This window comes from Rhyacophila brunnea, unplaced genomic scaffold (assembly GCF_057557595.1).
Source record: "Rhyacophila brunnea isolate RB1 unplaced genomic scaffold, BYU_Rbru_1.0 scaffold_2, whole genome shotgun sequence".
Classification (NCBI taxonomy): Eukaryota; Metazoa; Arthropoda; class Insecta; order Trichoptera; family Rhyacophilidae; genus Rhyacophila; species Rhyacophila brunnea.
In genome coordinates, this window is record NW_028232859.1 from 6,931,941 (window position 1) to 6,950,345 (window position 18,405).

Here is an 18,405-nt window from a genome sequence, read left to right on the forward strand (position 1 = left end):
TATTGAATATTAGAAATCTTGTAGTAGCCAAGTAACATGCGACCGTTCGCCAGGAAACTTACGTAAAATGAATTCTATACGTATGTATAGAATTCATGTATATGAATAATTATCATTTAATTACATCAATAATCATATCACATTTAACTGCATCGCACAGCCATGCAAAATGTAAATATCCCTTAAGGTGACGCATCAGTGAAACGCCAAATAATTTTCAACTGTACGGGCGACGAAATTTTGGACTCGCTGCCATTCACTGAGAGAATGTTGACCCAGGAACACGTCACTTTGCTGCGTGATGGCGACGGGTCAATTAATTCTAAAATCGTGTAAAGATGACTAAAAACGTTACCCATTTACTTTAAAAAGAAAACATGTCAATGAATATATTATTATTGTTACTAATAGAACAATAAACAGAACATAAAATGGACGTATGTTGGATTTATATGACAATTAATATTTCGTTTGACAGGCGTCATTTTCACCCGCCACCCGCAATCCGCGAATCGCCTAGCGACGATCTTTTTAGACCGTGCCTCAACTAATGCATGGCCTTAAGGAAAATAGCGCCTTTTTTTACTACCTATTCGAGCAAATTTGTGGTTTGTGTTTTTCTCACTTAACTGGTCGAACCGCTACGCAGGGCTCCCTTCAGGCTAGAGCCCTGTCAGATCCCCCTTGTGGGAGCCATGCCTGCTGGTGTATAATGCAATGATAACTGATAGAAGTGGGTATTGCTTCCTCATTTTTACATAAAGTAATAAACCCAACATGATTCCCAACCATAACAGGAACTCCATAAGTTGTTATCGATACTAGTATATGAATAGGACATCGAGTACGATTAATAAATACGACTTAAATGCATTAAATATATCTTCTCTTTTGGATCGTTCCTTCATTGGAAACTATTAATAATTCTTGTCACTGTATTCAATACATGTCTTTAAAAACCAATCGAATTACATTTATTTTATTAATGTTTTCCTGTAGAATATCTTCCAAGTTTAAGCTCATCACTTGTGTTCTTCGCATGACTGCATTTCTTGATAATGATATGAAAGAAAAGAGAATTATAAGAACTAGTGGATTTTAAGAGCTGGAACGTCGAGTAGTTTTGACTCGTTTGAACAAGAAATGGTACAATAATATATTATTATTATGTCCGCGATCGACCAAAAATACCTTCGCGATCGACGCACTGGCCATCCCTGCTCTATAACGAAACAATACATGGCTTCTGTGCGACTTGTGTTGTGTTATTTCGTCATTTGATATGCAAAAACGATATAAAAATGTAATTTAATACAGCATAATATTATGCATCCAGTGGAGTGCGTTAAGTAGTGGTTAGAGTCGTAGCAAGAAATATTGGCCCCATCTGCAAATGTAAAGGTATAGAAGTTTAGTCGTTTACGAGGGGGGGAGCATTCTAGGGCTATTTATCTATGACTATGTATCAATGCTCCCTTCACAACGGCCCAAGCAAAGCGAATGTTGGTGCTCTTTGGAGCGTGTTGAAATACCGATACTGTGTCGAAATACGGCAAACATTTGCTGCCCATGTGTTGCATAACGCGAATGTTGCTCTACAGCTATACTGTCTACACTCAAACTACAGTGTACATATTCTTCCACACTCTAGATCGGTTGCCTGTTACTCCACCCGTTAGATATTTTAGTTCCCATTATTTCTGAGTTCCCTGGGAGAGTCCTTTAGCTAAATTCAAATAGCTTTGATGCGTACTCAATCTCTACCAGTTCAAAACGCATTCGGAGTCATTATTCATTGGTTATCGTCGTGGTTACATAGATTCCCAAACTTATTTCAGACGTGTCTCGCGAGACATACCTACAACGCATGCATATCTACCTGTAGCGTCGTCTAACAACAAAAGTGTCGCCGTACCTACTCGAATAAGGCATTTGAATAAGTAATATAATATTATGATTTATAATTTTGAAATTTCTGGATATCATTTTCATATGACATAGGTAGGTACTATTTAAATTCAATGTATCTAAACTCAAAGCGATATGTATAATATTAAAAACAGAAAATCGATAATTTAATCTGTTCTGTGCCAATGACCATAATGAAAGGCTTGACACATTTATTTCGAAATTACCGCTTTGGCGGGACCATAGAATAGACTAATAGGTATATCATAAATAAAATGATTATCAACCGCGTGTGCTAGTAATTTCACAAATTTTATATCTGTGTAATTTATATATTTAGTACTCACCTTAAAGTATTTAATTTAAACTTGATCACTTTTACATTATAATATAATATTATACCTGCGATTAGGTATATTCCATTTTATCAAAGAGGTCGCATTATACCCACCACGAGTACTGCCATAGTACTGCTACAACGCCTACAAAATAAATTAAAAAGTGAAAACTGATTAAAATTTGATACTGGCGATAATTTTGCGAACAGTTTTTCGATTCTATTCTGCCTCTCATATATCCATAGACTAAAGTTGCATTTAGTTAGTATATTAGTCTATGCATTTAGTCTATGGTTGCATTTATCCTTGACGTTTTTTTATCTATGGTCGCTTGCTTAGGGCAACACTGTTCTCTGGAAAGCTGTCAATTTCCGTATCCAAAAGACCAAAAATCACTCCGAAATTTATCGCATGCCGCATGGCGTGCTACATTTTATACTAATTGTCTTGGCATTTTTAAACATCCAGTGTTTATATTATTGGATATTTAATTTCTCCGTTGAACGTTAAACAGTTTTGAGTGGGTAGGTTTACCGTATTTAGATAATGACTTCATAAGAATCATATTATTGCTAATGCTACGCTTCTGTTTTCTCAACATGGACGTCTACTTTTTGTCGGACGTATTGGGTACACTATAAATAGCACTTGATTTTCATTCACGTTCCAGAATGTCGCATTACCGAGAATGGGATCTCTCCTGCAAGGTTTACGTAGGAAATTTGGGTTCATCTGCCTCTAAATATGAAATTGAGAGGATCTTTTGCAAATATGGCCCTATTAAGAACGTGTGGGTAGCGAGAAATCCACCCGGATTTGCTTTCGTTGAATTCGAGGACGGAAGAGACGCCGAGGATTCAGTGAGGGGACTTGATGGAACGTGAGTTATAAACCAAATTAATAATATATCCTCGCAATATTTTGAACGTCGTACCTGCCTACCTATATCACGTGTTTGTAGTTTGGTAGTTTGATTTCACGCCATTATGTTTATTTCGTAATATCTTCATTAATTGCTTCTTGGGTAATTATATAGATTGCATGAAGTGGAGTGTTGATATTCTCCATTCTCTTTTAAAATAAAATTAAAAACGGCACTCCATTTTTTTTTTTTTTATTATTTACCCAATATTAGTGATTTTCATGTTGTGAATATATTTTCAATACGTCAACTGTCAGTCAGTTACCTACTGAACTTGTTATAACCATTAATTATAACTAATCGTGGTGGTTGTGACTGGTCCTCCGTCGTCTTTAGCTGTCGGTCGCCATTTTGGAATTCAGCTATCTTTTTGTCATCGAATTATAAGTTGGCGGTTCAAGAAACGATAGTATTTCGGCAAAAATTATAGGACGTGTTGAAAATGTAAGTTTTTTGTTTGTCACATAAACATAACGGGGAATTCGAGAAATTTCAATGCCCTGCTTTATTTAAACACTTCTTACGACCGAAAAATGGTAATCGGCGAATTCAATTAATTCCATTTTTCCATTTAACCTAACCTAACCTAATTCAGAATTGTTATATATTATACGCACGCTCCTTAGATCCGTTTCTGTTTTTTCCTAAGGAAACGCTTGAGTCATAAGTGTGCAAAAGTACAATACCTCCATCTTCAGTCCTCATGCTCTCCAATCTCAAAATCAGCGCTAATTGCGCTCCTTTTTTATGGATTAGGAGCTTAGCTGATGATGGGGAACAACTTAATCTTGTTACATTTTAAGAGCGCCTGTAAAACTACAATGCTTATTGATTTCATAGAATATTATGGTGGGTAAATTACTCCATAATATAATATTAATTATGGAAAATGTGAAAATTATAAAATTGTGTACACGTATCGTCTGTATGGACAGTATCTACCGCAAATGAACCATGTTTTTAATAATACTCTTTTGTTGCATTCTGTTTAAAATGGCAAGATGATTAGTGTATTAAAATGTTAGAGACCGCCAATAGTTTGCTTGTTGATGGGTTTAAAGCAATAGCGGATGATCCATAATATTGAGAGACAAAAATTATTATTTCGAGGTATTGCAGCGATAATATTGTATATTCATATTTATTTAACCCGTGTCTGTACACAGTGGATTGACATTAAATCTATTTTAGGCCATTTAACTTATTTAAACCAAAAAAAATTTGACACCTTTGACAAAATTGCCTCTTAAGGCTTAATTACATTGGCAGACGTGCAGGCCCAACCTGATCCAATAACCGTCGTGGCCAACGTTTTTAAACTATTTGCATTTACAAGCAACGATTCAATCGCGTTGGTCCTTGCTTTTGATTGGTTTAAAATAAAAATAGTGTTGCTATTATTAAAAATATAGGTTGACCGAAAACTAGATATTTCTTGGGTTGGTGGCTACACTGAACGTATTCCCGCGTAATTTTACATAAAAAAAACAGCTGTCAAACCTAGCGAGCATCTGTTTAAATGCCGTTTGACATTTTTCGGCGAGGACTGTGTACTCAGCGCTAGTCCATACATTTTTTTGAGATTTCGCCATCTTGTAGTTGTTGAAATCGAGCAGTAGAATGAACAACCATTTGTGTGGCTCGCGAGCGGGCGCGTATTCGGCTATTTTCGTACGCTTTTGGCAATCTTCGCTTGCTAATGAATGGATCGTACGACGGAATAATAGAAAATTTTCCACTTTTGTCCCGATCGCTCACGATCCTTGAAAACCATAGAGAATAGAGTTTGATAGTCGTGGCAGACGATCGGGCCAGACGCAATCTGCCAATGTAATTTGAGCTTTACACCCTTTTATGGTCATGTCATGTCAAATGGAAATTTAATCTTGCGAGTGTACTTTGTGCTGATATTTAACCCTCGTCCCGCTAACGGCATCTAGAAGTGCCCATGATAGTTAAAGGCTTCTGCCATTCAATGTCCATAGTAATTTAACAAGTCTTGCATTCCTTCGATCGATTGTTTTACACAACTTGAGACATTTGAAAAATATTGGGAGTTTATCTTTGATCCTACCTCTATGAATAAAAAAAAGAAGGAATGAGATTACCTATGTACAAATCATGGCAATCGGAAAGGCCGGCAAATATGGTCAACATTGCGTGACACACAAACACATACGAAGTTGACGCACACGTACAGACCGTGTGATATTTGTTTACGTAAAATCGTTGCTTTCCAGATTGGTTGCCCGTTTTTATACTGCAATGAATCAGTATGTTTCTTCCTTTCTTTTTTTATTCGTTGATCTACCTATTAATATAATAATTCTTTTATATTACCTATATTAATTTTTACGTTATCTGCCGTATGCTGCGCCACGGGGGATTTAAAAGCGCTCGTGCAAAGCAATCAGAAAGTGGCAATAATGATTGTTTTGGATGGAGAAAGTTTTTGGAAGAGGTCAATTAATTAGACTTGCTAATGGTTTTTAGTGCCAAAAATCAGGTATATTGATTTACCTATGTTTTTTTTGTTCAGGCGTTGCTGTGGAACGCGTATTCGTGTAGAGATGTCTTCAGGAAGAACAAGGCGTGATGGTGGCAGAAGGTATAAACTCAGATATAATTTTTTAAACAATTTATTCTGCATAAAATAAATTATTTATGGTATGAATGAAATTATGATCAATTTAGAAATTGCCTGTGTGAGTGTTAGTAATGTTTTTATAAGGAATCATACAAATTATGTTTAAGTATTATATTTGTGTGATTAGAGGATAAAATTTAATGTCTTACCGTAAGTACATGAATGAATTGTAGTTTGAATGAAAGAAACATGCAGTAGGTGTGGCTCCCTTTATGTTCATGGCTTGTTTCGCCTGCACAAGCAGAATATTCTATTTACGCTAGTCTGATGTGCACATATTATACGCCATTAACAAAAAAGTGCCAAGCTTTATATAATATATATATGAATTTCTTTATTCATACATATTCACTACTAATTTTGAGATTCCGTTAGGTATTTTGAATAATATAGGATGATTGTGATGTGAGAATATGTTGATTGAGCTGTTATTTTTACAGGAGTGATACTCCTCGCCGTGTAACCATTTAAAAATGGGATAATATATTTACTTGACATTTCAAACTGGATGTGTTACCAAAAAAATATCTTGGTTTGGTTGATAAATAGAAAAAGTTTTTTAGTATTCAAAATAACAATTTGGCTGTAAGGTGACATAGTCATTTAAAGGCAATTATTATCATGGCATTATTAATTGGACGATTAATTTGCTGTAATTTTTTGGTTTGTTTTTTAGTTAATAGCTAGACAGCCCTATTTATTTGGTGTATTTTACAGATTCAATTAATAGATTGTATCCTGTTCACCAGGTTATTTTTGAACACTAATATATTCACTTTTTAAGCCTGGCAAATTTTGTGATGGAAATGTCATGTAGATATAATATACCAAATATGTACAATTGAGAATGAGTGGTGGAAGGAGTCAATAGACAAAAAAGAAACATGGCACCGTATAATGATTGATTGTGGTGGGTGTTGGGCCGTTTTCAGATGCCAATGGCCTGTCTCCATCATCACCACCACCAACTACATCACAACCACCTCAACCACCAATCTACCACATCTGTTACTCCACAACCGTTTGCCGACCGCAATGGCCATTCGCTCCACCCTTCTTCGACTGACAACTGATTCCGCAAATCGCTCTACCTCTCCGCCAATCGTATCGAATGACACTATTTCGACGATTGGTGTCGCCGTCGATATTGCACCCATTCGCACCTCAACTAGTCTACCCGTTGATTCTGCCGACCGTTCTCTTTCAAATGATACCTATGCTCTTTCAACTAAGGCTAGATTAAATATTCGTCTTGCAAATATCGATTTTGATAACGAAGACGAGTGTGACAATTCGGATCTATCCCGGACAGAAAGAACACCAATCGATTTGAAAACTCATCACTGCGTTCTAAAAAGATTATCGGCTATTTTTGGACCTCTGCAATGGATATTCGACTCTTCATTCAATGGCTTTGGCTGTGATAAGCTCAGGCTAATACTAAGAATAATTTCCTGAACTCATGGATGACATAAGTTTTGGAATATAACCTTGATTGGCTCGATGGGAATCTGTCATTCGTGGATAGGCAGGCACCATAGAAAGCAACGATGAATTCACATGTCGGAATTTATAATGAGGTAATAGGGACTGGTTTTTCTAAATTTTTATAGTCAAAGAACATTGAATAAAGTGTTTAACCGAGTGCATTGAAGAAGTTTTTGGCACCTTTAATTGAGAGCTCGGGCCTGTTATGACGCTGCAACGTGTTGCAATGGTTGGTAGGTGAGCCTAACCGCCAGATATTTGAGTGATGATGACGCCAGATGAGGAGTGATCCCCTCTTGCTCCGTGCCACTTCATACATACCTTACCTCACTTCCTCTTCATATCCAGACTATATATACATAATGTGGACTGCATGTGGTTATGTCTATTCACCAACCAGCTGCTGCAATGTGTTGCAGTGTCAAGCCGTTGTAGTGAACAAGGGCTCTACATTGTCAGTTTAAAAAAATAAATAACCACACCTACTGTGAGGGTACACCACGCTGTGTTTACCTGGTGACACTTTGGCACGTCTTTGTTTGACACATCTCACTTTGCAAATGTTAACTGCGGTGTTTATAATTTTCCTAGAAATTGTGGATATTTTCTATTTTACCACCGCTATTTTTCATACATTTCACTATTAATTATTTCATATGAACCATAAAAAGAACTTTTATATTGTAATATAGTTGTCACCAGTGCACATCAGTGGTGCCTTATTTGGATACGGACAAACAGATAAATTTGCATTATTTGTGGCACACTCTTCATACCGTATCAATGTTAGCTTTGTAACTATTGAGTCTCGCCACTGAGTGAGTAGTATGAAGTTTTAATTTTTAAATCACATTTATTTTTATTATCAATGAAGTGTAGCAGAAACATACCTCATAATATATACAGACAGGCGATGGCATCTGTGTGAGGCGGCCAAGATTCATGCTGAATTGTAGAGCCAATTGAAAAAAAATTAAGTCGATAATATTTATATCTGACACATAGAAGTGTTAAAAAAAAATATGGTCCCCAATTCAGTAGATAAATAAATCCATCAGTAATAACAATTTGGATTTCATTCAGCGATACGATCCTTTCCCTGACGAAGAAGGTGACTTAACCTCAAATTTTTCCTCTGCCTGCTTCTCATCATTTAGAACTTCTCAACACAATGTGGTCTGGTACCTGATCTCATTTTATATATTTTTTTTATACTATTGATAAAAAGCTTACCAAAAGATACCCCACCCTTCCTGTTTCAATTTGCAAACCTAGTTTTTGCCTGTAACTTAAAAGTGATCTTTTAAGTTTAAAAAAATATGTATTTATATCTATAGTATGTACATACTAATTTAACATTCCTTGATAATCATCGTGGTAAAATTTGTCAGTGGTGGTCTGGTATTGGAATCCTTTTGCTTATCTGATTCAACCAATGATTAATTTTTTTCTAGGGTCGGATGCAGCAGTTTTGTCATAGATATTTTAAATGATCGAATTTAAATGTTTCAGAGAGAAAATAATATTAACTATGAGCCATATGCATGGTCATACTTAAATAAGTGAGGTTATGCGTTATGCATTACATGGAATTGGAATGTATCTTGCATATCTCCATATGTTTATATGTATTATAAATATGTCTATGCATACGGTCCTAAGTTACTGTTCTGTTATTGATTAGGTATAAAGCTTGTTAATGAGAAAAATATTTTATCCATTACATAGCAATGGTCTATTTTTATCATTTAACCAAGAGTAAAAAATTTTTGTACTTATTAATTATTGGAATTCACTATTAAAACATGCATATTTCAATGAAAGTTCTTGGTTCTGAAACATTTCAATGTTTTTATTATATGCTAAAATTAATAAGCGGCGATGGTATTGAAAGATTAAAAGTGGAGACATATGAGTTTATTTTCTTTTTGAAAATTAATGCATTTCAAATTATGCAGTGACTTCTGTGAATTGATTTTAAAGTGATCTCTTCGTAGTACCCTTTGATCTCTTCGATTAAATCATTTTTAAGTTAAATTTTTTTTGCTTATATCTAGTTATTTTGCTTATATCTAGTTATTTTTGATTTAATAAAATATATTTTTACAAGACAAACAGTTTATGAAATATTTTATTTAATAAAAAAAAGTAAGGGTAAACCTCTTTTTGTGTTAATTTGATTTATTGTCAAATATTTCTTTTTATGCTAGATTTATATTGAAAAAAAGTGGATAACTTGATTGCAATTCTACATAACATTGCTACTAGGGTGTGCTATCCCGGAATTTTGGGAAACATGGTTGTACGTATTAAGGTGATTCATCAGTGAAACGCCAAATAATTTTCTACCATAGGCGCGACGAAATTTTGCACTCGCTCCCATTCTGAGAGAGCATGTAGAGCTGGAAGGACGTCATTTTGCTTCGTGATGGCGACGGCCGTAATAATTCCTAAATCGTGTAAAGATGACTTAAAACGTTACCCATTTACTTTAAAAAGAAAACATGTCAATGAATATATTATTATTGTCACTGATAAAACAATAAACAGAACATTAAATGGACACATGTTGGATTTATAAGACAAATAATATTTGGTTTGACAGGCCTCATATGCACCCGCGACCCGCAAACCGCGCATCGCCTAGCGACGATCTTTTTAGACCGTGTCTCAACTAATGCATGGCCTTAAGTGCTATTATTATGTGTGTAACAGCAGTCATGTTAATATTCTAACTGTGTAGGATTGCTGATCAGTCATAATATAAAACTATGAAACATCGTTATCTCTAATCATAATCTGAAAGTACTATTAAATATAATTTTATATTTTTCTTTGGCATATATTATTTCTATTATAGGGGTTGTTACAGAGGCTAAAAAAACTTCACACAATTTTTATTCTAGTATTCCAGAAATAATTTCCGTAAAGGGGAAACTTTGTATATGCATAGTGCTACTGCTCAGTATGTAATACAAATCAACACGTCTTACACATGGTGTGCTACGGCTGTCATTTTGGCTGAAATAGTCAAAATCGTCCACCATTTCGAGTGCTTAAAGTCAGACAACGTTAACTACAAAAATGTGTTTTTTTTTTTTTTTTTTTGAGATAACGTTATTTTACATTTCCGGCGACATGATAGTCAAACAACGTTATGTCAATCTTTTCTAATTTCTTATTAAATCGTCAGTAAAGTTTAACGCTAATTACATAAGTTACCCTTGTTATCATATTTTTTAAAAACTATCCCTATAAATTTTAACATCATCATAAGCAAGATAAATGTACAATACACAATAAATTATAAAATATTAACATTAGGTTTTAAATAAACATTTCCCTTGTTAAGTTACAAGAATCTAAAATAACGATTTTTGGCTCTCCTGTAAAGTTGCACTTTTGTAGATAGTGTTGTTCGACACTAAGCCCTCGATTTTAACTGTAATTTTGATAATTCTGTCTGGGATTGCAATCCATATTCTCAACATGATATCAGCCCCTTAGAGTCAAAGAAACCTATCTCAATTTTTAACAATTTTGAGTTACGTATGGTACTCGACATGAAATGACATGTTATGTCAAGTGACAAAAGAAACTTGAAAAACTGGATAAAAGATAGTCAATACATATCTCCTGCAAACACTTTCTTTAATGTCTGTGGAATGTAAATTTACTTGTGTTTGGGGTCTCCTGTAAAGTATAAAGACTCAAAGGGGCCGATATTAAATGTTACAAAAATACATTTAAATGAAAATCAGCCAGAGGGCTGATATGACTTGTGATAGTAATTATTAATATTTTGAGCGGCCTCCTCACTATGTATAAATAATGTGAATACGTGTATTAATTAAGGCGCTAAGTACCAAAATAATAAAAACTGACATTTTTATAGAAAATTGTTCTACATACCAACGCCAATAACTTCAACTATAGTCTAAGTGCCTAAAGCAAGTCAAAAAAATACAGCAAAATAATTAAACCTGTCGACGTTGTAAGTCCTTTGGCGTGTTTTATTTATAATGGTGTAAGTAGCACTGCAGTGGTCAACGGCATTGAATATAAAATAGCTGACGATGGTGTGTTGACACTTGAGAGTTCTTAATCCCTAAAATTATAGAAGCTGCCGTGATTGCTTCACACTGTAATACTACATTTTTCAAAAGGTTTGCTTCATGAAATTTTACTGCAATGACTCGGTATTTTGTAACTACAGGCAATACTACTTTTTGGTACTTAGAGCCTTATTTAATACACGTATTCATGTGAACCTATTTAAGGATAGATTTGGAACAATAGTGTACGGTGTGTAGTAACTATATTGAATATTTTCTTTCCTTGCTGTTATGTTCAGATCTCGCAGTCGAACCCCCCCACGTAGGAGGTCGCCGTCAAGAGGTCGCTCTTATTCTCCGCGAAGAAGTATCTCTAGAGGAAGAGACTGGACCCCGTCACCGCGCGGACGAAGATCCTACTCGAGAGACAGGCGCAGCCGATCCGCCAACAGCAGGGACCGCTACTAGATGTATTTTGTAACGAGGGAGGAACATTGATGGGTTGTCTTGTTGCTAAAAGTGCACCTATAACGTAATGAATTGGTTGTTTTTATTGTCATATTTTGGACGTGGAAGCAGATGATTGGTCATTCATTTATTAATTTAACGTTTTCACTATGTGAAACATAATTTGGTATAGTATCACCAAAAGATGCTTTATTGTATGTATAAGCATTATTGGTAATTTACCGTAGAATGCCTCTATTGATATTATATTTTTATGGTTCCACTGTATATTTAGTTTCCTGTACAATTGTGAGTGAAGAATAAGGGATCAGGCAGTCATTGCGTAAAATAATATTCTGTGGAGCCTGTTATGCACATATTTTTGCTTGAATATTATAAACAGTAAAGCAAAAATATTACGAATCATCAGTTTATGCAGCGCAATTGTTTTTTTTTTTATTGAGTTTAAAGCGTCCACCAATGTTAGTGTGTAACTTTTGGTTAAATTATAATTTTCCATATCTCATTTAATATTTTTAATGTACGGTTAATTTTGTATTATATAATACTATGTATTTCCCTAAATGAATGCAAGAGAATATGTTTGCATTCCTTTCTTTATTGATAAGATGATTGGATGTTAAGATTGAGCTTTGTTTAATATATTATTATAAATTAGTCATTATTCACTTCACTATAACAATTATGTATATATCAATACATAGATGAATAATATGTAATAATTAATAACTTGACCACATTTGGACAAAACAAGGGATTACATTTTTTAAAGAGAGGAAGCATTGTTTCGTAATAATTGTTTAATTGACAGTAACTTTTTACTATGACCTTATCATAAGTTATTAATCAGTATTTAATCTCGGCATTATAAATCGCACCCCCAGTAAAATACTGTAGTAAGTCAAAAATTGGCATTTTGCAGGAGAGCCATTTGAAGTTTCAAATATTCTTTGTAAATACAGGAAAAGTCTGAATGTAAAAATTATTACTCATTTTTATGGAAAAACATGATCTATTTTCAACTGTATTCATCATTTTTCTCTAAAACATATACAAACGGAGATATTTGAATATTTCTGAGTTACGACTGTATTTTATTAGGATATTTGAGAATTTCATGTTAAAATTTGAATCAACTCAATACTTTCTATGTAAATTTCCCTACCATCACTCTAATAATTTCAACTAATTTGTTGGGCACTGTAAAGGAAGGTTTTCAAAATATTAAGTTATGGTACAATCTTTAAAGATTTATTGAAAAAAAAAGAAAAATACAATTATTAGTTCAAAACAACAAAAAAATACTTAATTATTTAATTTAATGGGAAAATAAATTTTTTATATACGATTTTTAATTTTTAAACATCACTTGGAAGAGAAGCAAAAAATCATAATAAAATTCACGATGTTTAGCGGTGCAGAGGAAAGCAAATCCTTCTTTTTAATTGTCGTTATTTTTGGCCACTCTTGATATGCTTTGGATATATTGAGACCATCCATTGGTAACGGTTTGCCTATTTGCTGTTGTCGAACATTCAATTTCCTACATTCTTCATGATAACTGGTTTTAAAAAAAATAATGTATGGATAGTCTCTGTCTACTTTTATAACTTTAATCTTCTGCCACAAAACTTTTTCTCCATTTTCATCCGTGTTGTAATTTTTACCGATTTCATCTGCTAGTTTTTTCATGTTGAGAAAATTATTTGTCGTCATGGGTTTAACTATGTATGGTTGTCCTGTTTTTTTACTTGTTTGTACAATAGTAATCATTTGGCTGGGCACAAATATTGGTCCACTTTTTAGAGCCCTGGTTTTCTGCTGCTTAATTGTAGAATGGACGATATCGCCTTCATTTTGTTTATGCCCGGTGACCAAAAACTTATGAGAGATCGTTGTATTTTTTTTGTGAATTCCCGGTGGCATATAAATACATTGCAGCAATGTATTTATTTTTATTCTGCCCGGCACAATTGTCACTGTAAAAAATAAAATGCTCATTGTGGTGATATTTTTTACATGCATTGTAATCGAGTACACAGCTACCAATTTTATTGGATCCTCATGCAGCTTGACTCTCGTCCCACATGTATCAGTTTGCAATATTTTCAGTGATATTATAGACTGTACGATTGTACATTGCCAAACTTTCGTTTATAATAGAAAGTTGATACATTTCCGCAAGGAAGCGGTAAAACAGCCTGCAAATCATATACAGCTACATTAATGACGCTATTTTGGCCATTAGTTCGGGACTCTGCTACGTCTTTGATCTTTTCATCCCTTGCCTCTTTTTTCCAGGTTGATGTGTCTCATATTTTTCTTGAAGTTGTTTTTTTTCATCTGGTGGTGAAGAATTATTGTATAGGTCGCATTCAACGCACAAATCTTTTTTTAGGCTTAAAGAAGCCAATATTAAATTCGTCATTAAATATAGATGCGTATAATAGTGTTCTTTTCCAAATGGCATATTGCTGTCAGCTTGTTGTTTTTTGTATAACCGATACATTTCAGCAATTGTTAATTTACCATCTAAATACAATTTGGACGTCTGTGCACGCAAATAATGTTACTCGATCACTGGGAAAGACTTAATGTGAGCTCTTATATCATTTTTTTAAACATCACTAATTTTTTTGTGATTTTTGTGATCTCTTTGTTCTGGAATTGGCGTTCCGGAAAGAAGATCTCTTGTTTTCCATGCAGTGGAGCAGTACCTTTCACTCACCCCAAATGTGTTGATAAAGTATTTTTTGCATACTTCTTGTATTTTACTTCCATTTAATTGTTGATAACAAAAATTGTTGCCTCTGCTGCTTCCAGTTTTTTTTGTTTGAATACTTTAGAACAATAATATCCATGCAATTAGTGAGAAAATTACGCTGTATCTCAAGATTTTTCTGTAGTAACAGAGTTACAACAGTATTTTTTTGAAAAGTATTGTTTTAGTTTTTTAGAAAGCTTCTTGTAAAATACTGTCGTAACTTAGTTACAACACTATTTTATTATCTATTCAACAGTTTTCGGAAAGTAATGTACTGTATTAAGTGCTTTCTCTCCGACACTATTTGAGTTTGAGATATGATAGTATTTTATTAAAATAGCAAAAAAAAATACGAATCCAACCACATCCATAACTCGAAAACGCCCATTTCAGACTTACGACAGTATTTTACTGGGGGTGCGAAATATTAAAAATTTTCGTTAGAAAGGAGAGAGTTGGCAAAGAAAGTACAGGTTGTGATTAAGAAATATTTGGAATGGAAATTTTGAACTGATTTTTTTCAATTTCTTGGTAGGATATTTTTTTTTTTTTGCTAAAGAGCCAAAACACCTCAACTTTTGATGTGAATGGAATTTTTTAATCTACCTGTTAATTTTTTTTGCCGTATCTGAATAATAATAAAAAAGAAGTAATTTCGAAATAATGACAATTTCTTGAAAATCTCGGGTATACTCAGGAAATCAAATAATCATTCTCGACTTCACAAGAAAAGAAATATTTTCGATTTCGAGAGTTCTCGAGAAATGAAAAATGTCAAATAATGAGCTCTATTAGAAAGTACACTTTCGTCTCAAGTTGGGTTTATTTTAGTGTGACTTGCTATAAAATAAGATAATGTTACATTTTTGTCAGTGATTTGTAAATTTGAATAGAAATATACTATAAGATAATTTGTGTTATTTGTTATTTCCTGATCATTCTGAAAAATCCTCTGTGAAGACGTACGTGTGAGGTAGGTACATCAAAACAAATGTGAAAGGCTTGGCCAATTGTATGAAGGTTCAGTTATGGTTATAGAAGCATGGGTTGTGTCTGAAATTGAACTACAGAATTAGTAATACTAGCTTTTGTATTAAAAATTTATGTTTCATAACAAAATACAACAAATCTTAGAAAAGAACTATGGCCCAGGAGAGATATTTCGTATTAGATATAATTCTTTAAACCATGGATGATTCATTCTACAGTGGCACCATACCTATGCCAAGGCAATTTGTAGTTGATTGGTAATGATTACTCATTGAAACGGGCATAGCAAATAATACTAATACACATGTGAATTGTCCATGATGCACTGTAAAATAATGATCTACGTTATACCTCAGGAAAAAAATGATATTTATTATTCAATGACTTGGACTGAGTTCATTTCTCCTCAATGACATCAATTCTTTTGAAGATATTCCAGTAAGCCAGGTCGCTACCACCTCCATGACTTCATCACTTGACTTGCACGTTGGCCTTGTCTTGTGGTATGTAATAAGTACATATTTAGGCGGCTATTAGATTATAAAAGATATTTTATCAAAGTTTTTATAGCATTTATTTCATGAGCCATCTTTTATTAAACAAGTAATGTTACACTGCAAATAGGGCTGTTATATTGAAAGAGGGTAACTGTCAAAAATTATCGATACCTACTTGTAAGTATTGGTATCAAATTAATGATGTTTGTCGGTGAAAGAGTTATTTCCAAAAAAATGCAAAATATCAGTATCAGTCGAAAGAAAGTTACTTCTACTTATAGAATCTTATTACCTACACTTTATGAAATCAATTTTATAATGAGCTAAATGCATACAGGTACTGTCGAACAAGATCTTCTTGTCAACGTGTAAGTGATAAACCCCTCCTACTTTTAACCGCACTTCGACTACGACGACTTCCGGTTATCGACGAGTTGTCCACGTGTTAAAATTGTGAAGTAACAAGCCCCTCCTATTTAGTTAATTGCACTTCGACTTCTGGTTATTGCCTAGATCAGAGGGGGGCAAACTGCGGCCCGCCGGGTATTTTTTTGCGGCCCGATATCATTAATTGTACTTCTGATAACGAATAACTTTTTTTATATATTTTTTAAAAAATATTGACAATAGATTAAAATTTGTTTAGCAATAGTACGTGATCCATTTTCAATAGATATTGATAGTGTACCGACAGAGCTACAACTTGAGATTATTGATCTGCAGTGTGACACTGATTTAAGAGAATTGCATCGTCGTGAAGAAATCTCCAAATTTTACAATGCTCTTAATTCAGACAAATTCGACCAACTTAAAGATTATGCAAGAAAAATGTTCGTTATTTTTGGATCAATCTATATATGTGAACAAACATTTTCGATCATGAACCTCAATAAAAATTCTTTACGATCAAATATCTCCGATGCCCATTTACAAGCAGTTTTGATAATTTCTACAAAATTAACACCTGAATTTGAAAAAAATATTCAAAAATGTACAACAGTTTCATTCTTTTCATTATTTTTTTTATAATGTTTATTTTTCATGATAATAAATAGTGTATATTTAAAAATGGTATTTTACTTGCGGCCCGCCACTCATTTTGAATTCTTGAATTTGGCCCTTTAGCCAAAAAGTTTGCCCTCCCCTGGCCTAGATCTTGTCTGACAGTGAGTAGTATGATATATCACAATACACGGCGGTATATTTGTACAATTTCTCTTAGTTTTTATTAAATTGGATGCATAATGGCGGTAACCGTCGAGCGTGTCATCAGCGACTGGCGGATTGAAAGTGACTAACAGCGAACATGCTGGACATGTGCGCCCAGTATGCTAAACATTGCTCAAATATTATCGGCTGTGCTACCTGCTTGGTCTAAAGAGCTACAATATTAATGCCGAATTCCACTGAAAAAAATGTTTTTTTGACTTACACTACCACGGACTAGTGGGTGTAGTCGTTCTTTTCGCTGAATGTTCAATTCGTCAATTTTTGGTTATTTAATATTGAGGTTCCAAAATATTAATTGAAAATGAACAAAAAAAGTATTAGTGCATTTAACTTATACACAAACCTACTCAACACAACACAGCCTAATTTCTCGTTTATCGGTCTTTTGTCTACTGCACTCGGTGTACCTACACCATGGCCCCCACATCCTGAAACGGGCCCTCAGGCTAGGATATTTGGTGGCCCCCCCTACCTACCGCTAATATTAAAGGCAGTGTGAAATACAACATTAAAGTTTTTCAAATTGTGTTTTAGTTCAAATTAAGAGTACTTATACAGTGAATTATTGGCGATTTTTAATACATCTACTTTAATAATGGAGCTGTCAAGTATCAACACATAATAATTAGAAAATATATTGCACAATTATATAATCTAAAATGCTCATGGCCATGAAGTATAATAGCGCCGCAGCCGACTTTTTTTTTACTATTAAAGCTAATTTATGATGTGTGTTTGTCTCAGTTATCTGGTCAACCCGACACGTCGGCGCCCCCACAGCCCGGGCCCCCAGGCTAGAGGCCTGTCAGCCCTCCCCAGCCATGACATACACCACTCCGGAATTCGGGCGGACACCGAGATTTTTTTGACAGTTCCACTAAGGATTGGGTTTTTAAGAAAATCCGACATTAGTGTTTCGAAATTTTTATGTTAGAAATTAAAATCATTTATTTGCCGTGTTTTTATTTGTCTAAGCCTAAAGGTAGGTATAGTTTATTGGCTTTCAATTTCAATGTTTAAAATCATTCTGATAGTTTTCATGTATGGGGGGTGCCAGCGCCCCTTGCCCCCCCCCCTGGGTGCGCCACTGGTCTGGTA

General features: G+C 34.2%; 1 protein-coding gene and 1 non-coding gene across 3 annotated transcripts; both read left to right on the plus strand.

Annotated features, from left to right (window-relative positions):
• The first annotated feature begins 2,640 nt into the window (after window positions 1–2,640).
• On the plus strand, window positions 2,641–13,077 carry LOC147071786 (RNA-binding protein 1-like). 2 transcript variants are annotated; one of them, XR_015070633.1, is made up of 5 exons: window positions 2,641–2,770; window positions 2,917–3,126; window positions 5,708–5,776; window positions 6,748–7,395; window positions 11,658–11,787. XR_015070633.1 is itself a non-coding variant. In XM_085947128.1 (4 exons), the coding sequence occupies exons 2-4, from the start codon at window positions 2,918–2,920 to the stop codon at window positions 11,824–11,826; spliced, it is 447 nt and encodes a 148-aa protein (XP_085803254.1). In that variant the 5' UTR covers window positions 2,641–2,770; window position 2,917; the 3' UTR covers window positions 11,827–13,077. The 2 variants fall into 2 exon arrangements, 1 of the variants encoding a protein (XP_085803254.1); XM_085947128.1 differs by lacking the exon at window positions 6,748–7,395 and having other exon boundaries at window positions 11,658–13,077.
• LOC147071787 (small nucleolar RNA SNORA53) lies at window positions 3,781–3,949 on the plus strand. The gene has a single exon (XR_015070737.1). It is a non-coding gene; the product is annotated as a small nucleolar RNA SNORA53 (small nucleolar RNA).
• Window positions 13,078–18,405: the final 5,328 nt, after the last annotated feature.